This window comes from Acanthamoeba castellanii (assembly GCF_000313135.1).
Source record: "Acanthamoeba castellanii str. Neff unplaced genomic scaffold scf7180000084594, whole genome shotgun sequence".
NCBI classification, from domain to species: domain Eukaryota; phylum Discosea; order Longamoebia; family Acanthamoebidae; genus Acanthamoeba; species Acanthamoeba castellanii.
The window spans coordinates 40477-54067 of record NW_004457584.1 but is presented as its reverse complement, the minus strand read 5'-3'; the positions used below and the strand labels follow the sequence as shown (position 1 = coordinate 54067).

Sequence of the window (13591 nt, the reverse complement as noted above, 5' to 3'; positions counted from 1 at the left end):
AGCAGCTTCGAGGCTGGCGCGGAGTTCAGGCGCTGAGCGACTTGAAGACCAGGGTGCGCGTGTTCTCCCAGGTGTCGGCGTTGAGCCAGAAGCCGTCGCACTGGTGGCCGTCGGCGTAGATCATCTTGACGACGCCCTGCGGCCGGCCGTCGCACCACTGGCTGCTTACGAGCTGGTCGCCCGAGGGGAACATGAACACGCCGTGACCGTGCCTCTTGCCCCGCCGCCACTCGCCCAGGTACTTGGCCCCGCTCCGCCACTCCATGAGGCCGTTGCCCTCCTGCTTGTCGGCCGCCCACGGGCCGAAGTAGCTCACCCGCCCGTGCTCGTCGTCGGCCGCGTACGTCATCCGCCCCATCCCGTCGCGCTGGCCCGCCACCCACTCGCCCACGTAGGCCCGCGCCGACCGGTCGGCGTCGTAGAGCATGGTGCCCTTGCCCTCGATGTCGTCGGCCACCCAGCCGCCCATGTAGACGCGCCCGTCGGTCCACGTCATGATGCCCTCGCCCTGCTTGTGGCCCGCGACGAAGTGGCCCTCGTACGTGGCCCGGCCCTCCTTGTCCTTGGCGCTGTAGACGAGCTTGCCCCGGCCGTGCGCCTGGTTGTGCTTCATCTCGCCCGCGTAGCGATCGTTCTTCTTGCCCTTGTCGCTGGTACCCTGCATCTGCTTGTTGCCCATCTCGGTTTGTTTGTAGTAGTAGTGGTGCTGGTTGCTTGTTGATGAAGTTGATGATGAGAACGAGGAATGGAGGAGCCCTTTATGAAGGGGCGTGGAGGCCGTGCCATGCCAGCGCGCACGCCAGCAGCGACGCAACAAACATTGACACTTTGGTGTCGACACCGCACGACACGCATCGGGACGTGACACGCAACACGCGCTCTTGGCCTAAACCAAGGAGCACGGGGGCAGCGCAAAAGAAGAGGAGTGAATGGAGGAGAGAGCAGGTGTGGCTATTTATTTGCGTTTTGTACACTACTCGATGTTGGACTCGCCTTCGGAGTGCACGATGAGGGTGAGGACTTCGACGGCGCCGGCCTCGTTGGTCTGCTTCTTGATGGTCTCCTCGACGAACCGAAAGTTGCTGGGATCGATGAGGATGACGACCTCCCGCCTCTCACCGTTCTTGTCCTCGCGCTCGATCTTCTGGATCTCGTCCTTGAGCTCGGTCTTGACCTTGTCCAGGTCGCCCTCGGGCAGGATCATCTTCATTCGCATGGGCGCGCGGGCGATGGGGAAATCGGACTTCTCGCGCAGCAGACGGATCACGTCGAGCGCTTGCTGCTTGGGACTCTTCCCAGCCTTGACCGAGTAGTGTATGTCCTTCATCGCCTTTTCGACCATGCCCACCGTGAGCGGCCGTCCCGTCTCGGGATTGATGCACTTCTCGACGACGATTTGCGCGATGTCCTTGAACGAATTGTCGAGCTGCAGCTTGCGCTCCTCGGTCGATACCTGGATCTCGCCCTTATCGAGAATCATCTGGATGATCTTCTCCTGATCGGTCGTGTTGAAGGCCTTGGACAATTCGGCCTTCTTGGCGATGACGCCCTTGCCCACGTTGGTGAAGATGGTGGGCGTTTGCAGGACCTCATCGAGATCGGTCGTGATCTTTTTTCTCCATTCGATGACCTTGTTCTTGTAGCAGGCGATCTCGAAACGTTTGCCGCTCCTCTGAAGTCGAACTACCGCGACGTTCGTGAATCGCACTTGATTGACTGGTGTGAAAATCTTTCCACTCATTATCGATAGCGATTAAAGTTAAATTTTGGATGTGGAGGAGGGGTGATGATGATTTACAACAGGTAGAACGAAAACGGAAGCGAAGAAGAGGCGGCAGACGATGTATGAGGAGAGGTCGGTTGCGTCAGCGAAATGGAGCTGCGTTGAAGATGGGGGATGAGAAAATGCGCAGAGAGCTTCTGCAATTTCTCAACAAAGAAAACAAAGAGAAACTTACGAGACAACCACATCTGTTTCTTTCCCGCCAAAAGTGCTTCACAACGCAAGATGAGCGCAATGGATCCGCAATCGCAGGTACTTCCCTGTTGGGGCCATGATTTCTTGGTGAACGTTGCTCACCCACGTTTGTCTTTGGCGTTCAGCTGGAAAAAGCCGCCACGGATCTCAACTATGGTACGTACTACACAAAATGTCAATTTGCTACTTCATTACCTGACTGAAGCGTTCGTCACTTCAACTCCAGTGCTGCACTTCTTGCGCACCGAGTACGCTCAAAAGTTTGAGGCCTCCGGCGAGCCCAACGTGCGTCTCGACTCCCCAGAGACCATTCGCAGCACCTTCAACCTCTCACTCTTCCTTTTCTTCTTGTGTGCAGCTTAATCCAATGAAGCTCATGCAGAGGCTGGAGCGCATTCAGGAAGACCTTCCTCGGCTCAAGGAAGACTGCCTCACCCTGTGCACGGAGAAGCGGGTACTCTCGCCTGTGCCGCCTTGTGCAGCTTTAGTCTGCTCACCGTCGGCCGCCATGTCTCGTGCGTGTAACAGAACCTCATCGAGATGAGCAAGAAAACTCTGCTCGACACGAGGCAGCGACTGCTGGACATGAACAAGAACCTCGGCCTCGACATGCCCGACGACCACCTCGACAGCATCTATCAGGTATACCGCCGACCGATCAGCACTCATCACTACAACGTTCATCTCAGCTGACCCTCATGCGGTGCAGGACTTCAATGAGATGGCCGCAGTGTGCAACGACCAAATCAGCGAGATGATTCCCTGCTTCTCCTCCTCCAACAGCTGAGCGCTGTTGCGTAAGTCCGCTTTTATTCTGTCTTTCTTGCCTCTTTGCTTCGTTATGTACATATGTTGAGCTCCATCGTTTCCACGGTTAATACACACCTCTCTCTTTTCAATGGTGACGCCAGTGGGTCGTCGGCGTCGATGCTTGATTCATGGTCATGCTGGTGGTCTACAGGTAGATGGCGAGTTTGTCGGTGATCTCCTTCCTGCACAGCGGGCAGCTGGTCAACTTCTTGGCGCACCCAAGGCAGCAGCACGCATGGCCGCACGGCACCAGCACCGCATTCCTCGCCTTGTCCAAGCACAGTACGCACTCCTATCGGTTGCAGCACACGCAACACACGGCACGCATGCCCCGCACATGATGAGAACCTGTGTTGTCTCACATCGACATCGCTACTACGCTTGAGAAGTGTGTGTAGTTGACGGTACCTGCGTCCCGAGCTTGTTCTGCTGCTTCTTCTTTTCTTCTTCCTTCAGCTCGAGCCTCACCTTCTGGGCAATGACCAGCCGGTAGCTTGTGAGTAGGATCTCCTCCAGCGAGGCCAGCTCCTCCACGCTCGACCGCTCCAGCTTGCGACCCATCATCTTGTCCACGGTGTCCTGCGCGATCCGCAGCTTGGCCTCGAGCCCGCGTACCTCGGCCTTGAGCTCGCCCATCTGCCTGTCATCGTTTTTCGACGGCCGAGCCTTGTCGCGCGGGTGCTGCTCCTTCTCCTTTTCCTTTTCCTTCTTCTTTCCATTGCCACTACCGCGCGCGGCCGACTTCTTCAACTTGATCAACTCGACCTACAATTCCGCGATTCAGGTCAAACCGCACACGCACACGCACACCCACACGCACACACGCACCGCCGCACGCACACTTACCTTGAAAACGCAGATGCGCCCGGACGGCAGGCCGAGCACGGATTTGAGGGACGTGGAGCTGCCGGGTTCACTTGCGGAGGTTTCGAGGACCAGCAGCCGCGTCCCCTTCAGCCGCATGCCAAGCAGGCCATCGCGCATCCCGAGCGCCGACTCGCCGAGCCGCAGCTTCTTGACGTTGATCGTGACCACGCCCAGGGGCTCGTCGTGGTCGTCGCTGATGCCCCTGGCCGCCGACCGGCCACTGGCGGGCTGCGCGCCGACCGAGGTCCAGTGCGGCGTCGCGGCAATCGTGTGGTGGTGGTGCGAGTCCACCAGCCAGCACGTCAGGAGGACCGTGGCCTGATCCTGATGCTCCGCCACCTGCGACAAATATCAGGTCAGCCACCGCACACACCGCCGCACACGCACGAACGCACACCACCGCACGCGCGTTCATACCATCGCGGGCTGGCCGGGCTTGAGGTCGATGCTCTGCACGGTCTTGGGTTCGTGGGGAGCCTTGGACGCCATCTTGGCGACCAGAACGTGCTTGCAGAACTCCTCCGCCTCCTTCTGCGTTCTGTGTTGGCGCACCACAGCCGATTGACTTACCAACTCAGCTGATCATTTTGTTACGCAGTGCTGTGTCGTGTCGTGTCGTTGGTCGTGTCGTGTCGTGCGATCGTGTGTGTACCCAAACTGCAGGGTGTATGGGTGGCGCAAGGGGTCCTTCACCAGCACCCAGCCCTCTTCAATCACCTGGCCAGCGGTAGGTGAGCAAGCATGCGCAGAACAACAAAGAAGCACGACGGCGTACCGTCAGGTAGAGCTGTGGGGCGATGCGGGTGATGAGAGTGGGGCCTTGAGCCACGTAGAGGACGAGGCAGTAGACCCTCGACCTCTGGTTGGAGCAACTGATCGCCACCCTGGCCTTCTGCGGCTGCGCGTTGAAGATGACCTCTCCTCTACACCTCAACGCAAACCATCAGATGAAGCCGATGCCACGTCAGCCGACCCGACCAAAACTCCACAAGTGCCCCTTCACGAAGAAGAAGGGGGAAGCTCTACGTATTTGCAAACACAACGTAGAGGCCAGAGGAAGAGAAGACCACTACGTCTGCTGCTGGGTAGTGCGGTTGTTGGTGCGGTGTAAGAAGTAGAAGAAGAAGATGAGGTGGTTGGAGTAGAAGAAGATGTGGAAGAAGAGGAAGGGTTGGTGGGCGCAATGCTCAGCGGCTGGAGGGCAGCCAGCTGCTGCCATGTTGGCTGGGAGGGTAGGTGGCCACCTGTGGCCATCATGTTCTCTATCTCTTTTCTTCTTCTTCTGTGAGGGTGCCAGCAATCGATTCGGTGAAAGACGTTTGAAGATGCAAGACGGCCTCCACTAGATCAAGAAGGAGAAAACCTCTAGGTCTAGCTCTAAGATGTGGTGCAGGTGTGGTGGCGTCTACGGCAGGAAGGTGAAGGGGTGACAATAGAAAAAGAGAGATCTTGGCCAGCAAAACAAGAAGAAGGGGAAGTTGATGTGCAGCGGAGAAACGATTGACGAAAAACGGCAGTCGCCCTCGCCGCCACCCGGAAAGGTGGGAGCCCACAGGAGTTCGAGGGAAGGCCCAAAGGCCACCAGTGGCTCGATCACAACATTAATTAAGCCATCTAACTTGTGTGTGTCTCGATCTGCACCGGAACCGGCAAGGCCCTTGGTGGTGGTGGTGCCGCACCTCCCTCTCTGCAAACCACGGCCAATGGGCGTTCGCGCCCGACTGCTTCCGGAGTCCACTTGTTGGCCATTTATTTCAAATAAGAAATAAAAAGCACATGAAGTCGAGGTGGTGGTTCTGCGGCGGGGTAGGTCCTTCCCCGACCACTGCGGTGGTGGTGCCTCTCCTCCTTCTCCTCATTCTTCTCATCTTCTCAACAGCAGCCCAAACCGAACACGCAGATTATTCTTTTGATTTTTCTTCCTCTTCCTCTTTTTCTTCGTCGTCATCTTCATATTACTCGAGGACGGGAGCGGCGGGGTCGTCACTGCGCCGGCACGTCGTCCCGCTCAACCATGACGCCGCCGAGGTGGCCGTCGGGTTGCTGAAGTCTGGCCGGCGAGGCTCCCCTGCGCGACTCCGCCCCACCCCGCCCCCTTTCGACTCCTCCCCGCCCAACGCTCAGTCGACTGCTCGCCTGAAGGAGGGCTGCGACAAGGTCCTCGCGCCCTGCGCTCCACTCAACGGTGCGAGCAAGTTCATCGCTTTCGCTTTCTTTCTTCTCTTTCGCCCCCCCCCTCGTTCGCTCTTTGTCTTCATTTTTTTCTTTCGCCGGCTGAGTGTGAGTGCACGTTGCGTGGTGGGGTGGTGAGCAGATACGGAGAACCGGGAGCTGCTGATGGATTTCTACAACGCGACGGGAGGACCCACCACTTGGCTCAAACGGTGCCACCGAACAGATGACGCCACGTGCTGGGGCTCGGACAGTACGACACCTCAACACCCATGAGATTGCACAATGCATGCAACACGCACGTAAATGCGCACTCACGCAACACGCAACACGCAACACGCAACACGCAACACAGGCTACTTCTGTAACTGGTTCGGGATCGGTTGCCGCATTTCCAACGGCAACATCGCCTTTATCAGTATCAACCTGCCGGCCAACAACCTCACCGGTGCGCTGCCGGCGTCACTCGCGCGCTTCTGCGGCCTTACCGCGCTGGTCGTGCCGGACAACGCGATCGGCGGGCCACTGCCGCCGTTCGGGTCCGTCACCGACATGCCCAACCTCACCACCCTCGATCTGTCTTCCAATTGGCTCATTGGCGCTTTGCCCGAAGACTACGGTATGCCGTCACCCGCCACCTTAACCTCTTGGGACCACCGACACCTTAACCACCTCTTGGCCACCCAGGCTACCTGTCGGCGCTGTCCTACCTGAGCCTGGCGAGCAACAGCCTGTACGGACCGATCCCCGAATCGCTCAAGTGCGCGAGTGCGCTCGTCACGCTCGTGCTCAGCGACAATTCCTTCTCCGGGGGAATGCCGGAGCTGTTCGACCCTTCACACATCAGATACGTGGTACGCGGATGACACCTGTTTCATGCCTATCGTATCGTGCGTGTCGTGCGTGTCGTGCGTGTCGTGTCGTTGGTCGTGTGTGTCGTGTGCGTCGTGAGACAAACGAATTGAATGATCGTTGTGTGGGGTGCAGGATGTTTCGCTGAACGAGCTGTCGGGTCCACTACCCCAGCGCTGGAATGTATCCAATGCCGCGCGCACTCTTTGGCTTTCCTTTGCCGAGAACAAATTCACCGGTATGTGTGTTGCGTGTGTTGCGTGTGTTACATGTGTTGCGTAAGTTGCATGTTGCGATCTAATGCAGTGCGTGGCCAGGCATGATACCCGAGTCTCTGTGCAAGATCCCGATACTGAGCCGGCTCGTGCTGTCCTACAACCGCTTGGAGGGTCCAATCCCCCAGGCGCTGACCCAGGGCGAAGGCCTCCAAATCGTTCTGCTCGACAACAACCACCTGTCGGGCACCATCCCGCCCTTCTCCGGGGTACCCTCCGCGTCAACCACCCACAACCTCTTCTGCTGTCAGACTGACACAAACGCACACGCACACGCACACGCACACGCACACGCACACGCACACGCACACGCACACGCACACGCACACGCACACGCACACGCACACGCACACGCACACGCACACGCACACGCACACGCACACATGCACAAAAAAACACCACAGTACTCGAGCATTGTGATGATGGACTTCAGCAACAACGTGCTCATGGAGGGCACCATCGGCGCGGATTTGGTCCGTTACAACAATGCACTCGTGTACCTCTCCATCAAAGGTATGTCTATGTGTGTGCGGTGGTGCGTGTGCGGTGTGTGTCGTGTCGTGCCTTGGATACTCATTTTGGCAAAATCTAGGGAACGTAAAGATGCACCTTGAGTCGAACTCCAACTTGTCGTCCATCATCTGGTGGGGCGCCGATTACTCCAACATGGACGTCGACGACGGACGCATCTTCTACTGCCCCACTGTCGAAACCGTTCCGCCCTACTATTTTCAGGTGACACACACGCACACACGACCGCACGCACGCACACGCGCGATTGCACACATCGCACACACGACCGCACGCACGCACATAAATAATGCTGGACAGCGCACTCACATTGAAGCAGTTGTCGGCGTCTCCCGAGTTCCTGGGGTACTCTGTGTGCACGTGCGCGCGCGGCTACTACGGCCTGCCGCCGGACGAGTGCCAGATGTGCCCACCGCACGGCAACTGCAGCCAAGGTGGAACTACCGTGACCTGGAAGCGCGGCTTCTACCCCGTCTTCAACGGATGTACGCTACGCCGCACACACCGCACACGCGCCACCGCACACACCGCACACGCACACATGAGTGGTCGGAGTTAAAAAGACACGTATCACGAGACTAATCGGTTTCTTTTTGAAGCTTTGTTGGTGCTGGCGCTGCCGTGCGGGGACTACGGCACGGATGGGAGCACGAGCGGGTGCAACCCCTACAACAACTGTTCGCTGACCTATGGCAGCGACGTGTCGTGCGCCCTCTGCAGCCCCGGATCCGAAGGCACGACACACGCACGCTACACTAGCTCCCGTTCCATCTTCGTTTTCTCATGACCGCACACGACACACGACACACACGACACACGACCGCACACAACACACACGACACAAACGACACACGCGCGTCTAGGTCGCTTGTGTTCGCGTTGCATGTGTCCGATGGCGGGCAGCTCGGACGTGTGCTACTTTTCGAGTCGCGGCCGCTGCCTCCGGTGCGACCTCACGCTCACCGTCGTCGTGGCCACCATCCTGGGCGTGGCCGTCATCGCCCTGGCCCTCTTCCTGGCCTACCTCTTCGTCTTCCGCAACCGCTTCTACGTCAAGATACGCCGCGTGGGCGCCATCATTCTCGACTCGGGCACGCTCAAGATTCTGCTGGTCTTCGTCCAGACCACGGCCTCGCTCAACGGCCTGTGGCCCGAGTGGGCCATGGCCAACGGCATGCGCTGGCTCAACATCAGCAACCTCAGCACATCCGGCACCGGCGTCGAGTGCGTGTTCCACTTCATGAACGACCCGGTGCTGAACCTGCTGGCCTACCTGCTGGTGCTGCCGGCGCTCACGGGGCTCATCGCCGCGCTGGTCCTGCTGCGCGCAGGCATTGCCTGGCTGCGGCGCAGAAGCGGGGACACGTCATCAGCCACCTCAAGCGCAGTGCCATCACCAGCGATTAATCGTGCTGCTGACGTGGCATCCGAGCTGGTCGGCCACGAGCTCACGCCCGAGGCCTCCGACGTGCGCAAGCCCAGCGACGCCCCCGCCGCGCCGCCCCACGACGAGTCCCTGCCGCTCCTCCTTTCATCGTCGGCCTCCAAAGCCGAGCGCCAGCCGCTGCTGCAGGCCCAGCCCGGGTCGCGCCAGCTCGAGGCCGCGGCCGCCGCTGACGACGAGTGGCAGCCGCGGCCGTGGCACTGGGGCATCTACGCGTGGATGTACCTGCTCTACTTCCTCTACTTCGAGCTGGCCAACCGCACCCTGGCCGTCTTCAACTGCGTGGCCGAGCCCGTGACCGGCGACAAGTACCTCAGCATGCTCCCCTGGCTCCGCTGCTCCTCGTACGCACCCCTCGTGTGTCGTGTGTCTTGTGTGCCGTGCGTGTCGTGTCGTGCCTAATGATGACACACGCCGCACACGCACACGCACGCACACGTGTGTAGGGACACGCAGTGGAGCACGCTGGCAAAGATGGGCATCGCGTCGTCGGCGGTCTACGTGGCCGGCATTCCGCTGCTCTTTGCCGCGCTGCTGCTGGCCTTCCGCCGCCACTCGCACGAGCGCCGGGTCAAGTACTGGCTGGGCAACCTCTACTACTGCTACCGCCCCTCGATGTACTGGTTCGAGCTGGCCATGCTCACCCGTCGGCTGCTGCTGGCCATCCTGATCTCGGTCACGCCCCAGTCGACGCCGTTCCGCGCGGCCGCGATCATTCTCGTGCTGTGGGTCGCGCTGGTCGTGCAGCACCTGGTGCGGCCGTTCGCGGTCGAGCGCGACAACCGGCTCGAGGAGCTGGCCATCGGGACCGTGCTGTTCACGTTCGTCACGCAGACGCTATGGCGGGCCTACAGCCAGCTCCACTCCGTGGCCCAGGAGAAGCTCGCCGTGTCCTGGTCGGCCGCCAGCGACGTTCTCGTCATTGCCGACGGGTGCGCACATACAACACACACCGCATACGACGCACACGCACACGCACACGCACACGCACACGCACACGCACCACCGCCACACGCACCACCGCCACACGCACACGCACACGCACCACCGCCACACGCACACGCACACGCACCACCGCCACACGCACACGACGCTAAGGTGTGATGGGTATGCAGGTACGCGTTGCTGCTGGTGTCGCTGGTGCTGGTGCTCAACGTGGTGATGCTGGTGGTGGTGTTCGGGTGCATGGTGTGGCCGCTGGTCGTCCTCTTCTACCACAAGATCGCCCGCTGGTGGCACCGCCGGCGACAGCAGCGAGTCGCCATCCAGTAGTGCTGGTCGTGCAGGCCTTGTTTGGCTCTCCTCTTTCATCTTATTTTTTTTACTGATTGTTGTCGACTACTTCAACGAACAACAGAGGAGGAAGGCTAGGGAATGACCTTGCACCGGGGCACGACAAGTGCCCGATTGCACCAACACCCAACCTAACCTCAACGCTCAGCGAGCAGCACAGCGATGGTGATGGACGGCGCGTCTCGTGCTTGGCTCGTCGTGTTGGCGGTGGTGTGCCTTCTGTTGTGCTGCTCTTCCTTGCGCGCTGTGGCTCGACCGACCGATTGGAGTGAGGTGGTCGGGCGGCTGTCCCCCTTCGCACCCCAACCGCGACCCACCACGCCCGCCCACGCACTCGACGCCCTCGCCCAGGCCTTCGTCGCCGTACACCTTTCTTTCTACAATATTAAAATTATGATAATGAAAAATGAATACGACAAACAAAAATAATATCTCTATTATTGAGGCAGGCGAAGGGCAAAAGGCAGAGTGGAGGGCAGCCGGGAAGTGGGGTCAGGCCGGTGGTGCTGATCGCGTCGATGATAGGGAGCAGGCTCCAGGCGCAGCTCGACGGCTATCGGTCATCGTACGCCTCCGAAGCAAGCGCGCGTGTGGTTGTGCGGACTGCAGGACTCAATAGGTTGTTCGCCAGGCACTGGTATTGCTGGACCGAGTGGCGGGAGTGGTTCACGATCTGGTTCAACTTCGAGGACCTGGTCACCCCGTTCATCAACTGCTGGTACGAGCAGATGGCCCTCCACCTCGACCCGCGCACCGGACGCTCGTTCAGCACGCCAGGTTCGTTGAATCCATGGATAGATCGGATCGCCCAATCCGTAATCGGCTGATTCGCTGCAGCGACGACTCACACCGCGCGGCGCGCCAGGAGTGAACATTCGCTACATCGACTATGGCGGAGTGGATGGCGTGACGTATCTGGATGACTGGCACGAGATACCCATGTGGAACGAAACCGTGTACCTGTTCGAGGCCCTCGGCTGGGAAGTCGGTGAGTGCGCTCGCTCATCCCCTGACACCCAACGCACACGACGCACACGACCCACACAAGACACACAAGACACACACAAGACACACACAAGACACACAAGACACACACAAGACACACAAGACACACACAAGACACACACAAGACACACAACCAAGAAGGCAGTCGCTTGAGAGTGGTGTTCGCAGGAAACAGTCTGCGTGCGGCTCCGTACGACTGGCGTTTCGGACCCGAGACCTGGGCGGCGGAGGACTGGCCTCGTCTGCGCCGCCTCATCGAAGAGACCTACGCCCTCAACAACAACACACCCGGTACACCAACCGTCTGTGCGCCCTAGAGAAGGCGGCTCACCAGTTCGTCTAACCTGGGTCCTGTTCCGTTCAGTTGCGGCGGTGTCGCTGTCGATGGGCGGCCCCTACTTCCTGGGCTTCTTGAACCAGCAGACGCAGGGGTGGAAGGACAAGTTCCTCCACTCGTTCATCTCGCTCGACGGGGCCTTCGGCGGGAGCCCTTCGGCCGCCTCCGTACTCATCTCCACCAGTGGTCCGTACTGCCATATTTCATTTTTGCGCCTTTGTGTGCCGTGACGAGGGAATCTCTGATGTGTGTCCGCCGACAGGCTGGTGGTCCGCCAAGGGTCTCGGACCCGGTCGCGATGAGAGCGCTAGTGCAGACCTGGCCGTCGAGCGTGTGGATGCTCCCGCTGGCCGAGGTATACTATGAATTATATACTTATTTATCATATATATATATATAAATGTATATGTAAATAGATGAGAAACTATTGAGATACTCCTCAACTCAACCGAATGCAGCTCTACGGCGAGGACTATGTGTGGGTGACGGTTAGCGACCCGCCCAGGAACTACACATCGGCCGACTTTGCCCAGCTGCTGGCTGATTCCACCGGCCACAACGCCTCCCTCATCTTCCGCCTGCTCCAATCCCAGAGTATGACACCGCACACGCACCACCGAAGCACGCACACGCACTGACTGGTTGGGTTTCTAGACTGGCTCCATTTTGAAGTGCCAGGCGTGGCGTCGCACGCGTTCTTCGGGACCAACGTGACGACGCCGATGCGGACGACGTTCGCTACAGTGGCCTTCGACACGGTTCCGCAGACCACCTACGGCAATGGCGACGGCGTGGTGCCCGAGGCGGGCCTGCGCATGCTGGAGCGTTGGCGCGGCAAGCAGGCCCAGCCCATCCACAGCTACCCGATCAAGGGCCTCTTCCATGGGACCAGCGTGTGGAACAAGCAGGTCCTGCGCGAGGTCCTCGAGATCATCACCTCACCCTGAGCTGGGACTAAAGACGTGTCTATTATTTAATGGAGAACATTTCTAAGTGGAATTGTGATTGGTCCTTTTTATTGTGGCGAAAGGCGCAAGCACGTGATTGGTGCTTTGCTCAGAGCGGAGGGTTGTGCCTCTGCCGGGGCTTGACCTCGTAGGTCTGGCCTTCGACCGGGATGTGGACCTGGCCGCTCGTCTCAAACTCCTTCTCTACATCGATCCCAGCCTTCTTAACCTCCTGCATGTTAAATATATATGATATGTTGTTCAATATATCAAACATATAACCGTTCCATTGCAACTTTGTCAAGGGAATAACGTACGGCGAGGTACTTCTTGTCACTCTGCAGGCCGAGCCGACCCTCCTCCTTGAGCTTCTCACGGCGGTCGGGGTCGGCCGCGCGTTCCATGGCGCGCACCTGCTTGGCAGGATTGAGCCGGGCCTCCGCGAGCAGCTCCTTCTCGATCTCGTTGAGCGAGGGCTTGTACTCGGCCCGGCCCTCCTGCGAGGGTCCCCACTTCTCCACCTGGTCCGGGTTGTCCAGCATCAGCTCCTTCTCGATCGGCTGGATCGGCTCCTCAGCTTTCTTTTCCAGGCGCGACATTGTGGTTTGTAGTGTAGTGTTAGATGTGAAGTGTAATAAGACGCAAAGTGTTGTGCGTTGGTGTTGGGTGGTTGTTGTTGGCTGCTGCTGTTTCTGGTGTGGGTCTTGTACTGACGCCCGAACGAGTCAAGTCGTTGAGGTTCCTTTCGGCCAAAGTTCAGCGGAAAACGGACTGCGCGCCATCAATAGCTTGGCTGCTTCGCCCCCGAACACCAAGGCGAGGCCGATGACGAGTAAGACAGGCTCGGCTCGTAATTGGTCATTCCATGAAGGTGTGGTGTTCGCTGGCTGTGTGGTTTGCTTTGCTCTGCTGAGTTTTTACGTTCTTGTTAGACAATGGCCGGGAGGGTGTTTGGGTGCTTTCTTGGGCGGTAATGCGAAATTTCGCCACGCCGTAAAACCCTATCAGAAATCAGGATAAAACCAACAAGACGGAATTAAGACGTTACAATGGATAACTAAAACAGTACATCCACCTAAC

General features: G+C 58.9%; 7 protein-coding genes across 7 annotated transcripts; 3 read left to right on the top strand and 4 right to left on the bottom strand.

Annotated features, from left to right (window-relative positions):
* Positions 1-25: 25 nt before the first annotated feature.
* ACA1_052370 (MORM repeat family protein) lies at positions 26-679 on the bottom strand (the record flags this gene model as incomplete). The annotated part of the gene is made up of 1 exon (XM_004343901.1): positions 26-679. The coding sequence occupies one exon, from the start codon at positions 677-679 to the stop codon at positions 26-28; it is 654 nt and encodes a 217-aa protein (XP_004343951.1).
* A 294-nt stretch (positions 680-973) lies between these two features.
* Positions 974-1741, bottom strand: ACA1_052360 (uncharacterized protein; the record flags this gene model as incomplete). Its single annotated transcript, XM_004343900.1, has 1 exon — positions 974-1741. The coding sequence occupies one exon, from the start codon at positions 1739-1741 to the stop codon at positions 974-976; it is 768 nt and encodes a 255-aa protein (XP_004343950.1).
* Positions 1742-2008: 267 nt separating this feature from the next.
* Positions 2009-2765, top strand: ACA1_052350 (uncharacterized protein; the record flags this gene model as incomplete). The annotated part of the gene is made up of 6 exons (XM_004343899.1): positions 2009-2035; positions 2104-2134; positions 2205-2263; positions 2337-2432; positions 2507-2620; positions 2688-2765. The coding sequence occupies 6 exons, from the start codon at positions 2009-2011 to the stop codon at positions 2763-2765; spliced, it is 405 nt and encodes a 134-aa protein (XP_004343949.1).
* A 168-nt stretch (positions 2766-2933) lies between these two features.
* ACA1_052340 (zinc finger, C3HC4 type (RING finger) domain containing protein) lies at positions 2934-4912 on the bottom strand (the record flags this gene model as incomplete). The annotated part of the gene is made up of 7 exons (XM_004343898.1): positions 2934-3080; positions 3197-3499; positions 3635-3994; positions 4073-4193; positions 4308-4372; positions 4431-4576; positions 4900-4912. 7 exons carry the CDS (start codon positions 4910-4912, stop codon positions 2934-2936), a joined length of 1155 nt encoding a protein of 384 aa, XP_004343948.1.
* A 519-nt stretch (positions 4913-5431) lies between these two features.
* On the top strand, positions 5432-10201 carry ACA1_052330 (leucine rich repeat domain containing protein; the record flags this gene model as incomplete). The annotated part of the gene is made up of 14 exons (XM_004343897.1): positions 5432-5461; positions 5780-5840; positions 5970-6080; positions 6183-6446; positions 6515-6681; positions 6815-6917; positions 6997-7163; positions 7359-7467; positions 7547-7689; positions 7805-7970; positions 8085-8190; positions 8389-9273; positions 9376-9861; positions 10045-10201. The coding sequence occupies 14 exons, from the start codon at positions 5432-5434 to the stop codon at positions 10199-10201; spliced, it is 2955 nt and encodes a 984-aa protein (XP_004343947.1).
* Positions 10202-10740: 539 nt separating this feature from the next.
* ACA1_052320 (phosphatidylcholinesterol acyltransferase (lecithin-cholesterol acyltransferase), putative) lies at positions 10741-12511 on the top strand (the record flags this gene model as incomplete). The annotated part of the gene is made up of 8 exons (XM_004343896.1): positions 10741-10787; positions 10854-10999; positions 11088-11210; positions 11396-11518; positions 11592-11731; positions 11827-11919; positions 12023-12158; positions 12243-12511. 8 exons carry the CDS (start codon positions 10741-10743, stop codon positions 12509-12511), a joined length of 1077 nt encoding a protein of 358 aa, XP_004343946.1.
* A 109-nt stretch (positions 12512-12620) lies between these two features.
* ACA1_052310 (uncharacterized protein) lies at positions 12621-13110 on the bottom strand (the record flags this gene model as incomplete). The annotated part of the gene is made up of 3 exons (XM_004343895.1): positions 12621-12743; positions 12829-12924; positions 13033-13110. 3 exons carry the CDS (start codon positions 13108-13110, stop codon positions 12621-12623), a joined length of 297 nt encoding a protein of 98 aa, XP_004343945.1.
* Between the last annotated feature and the right edge of the window lie 481 nt (positions 13111-13591).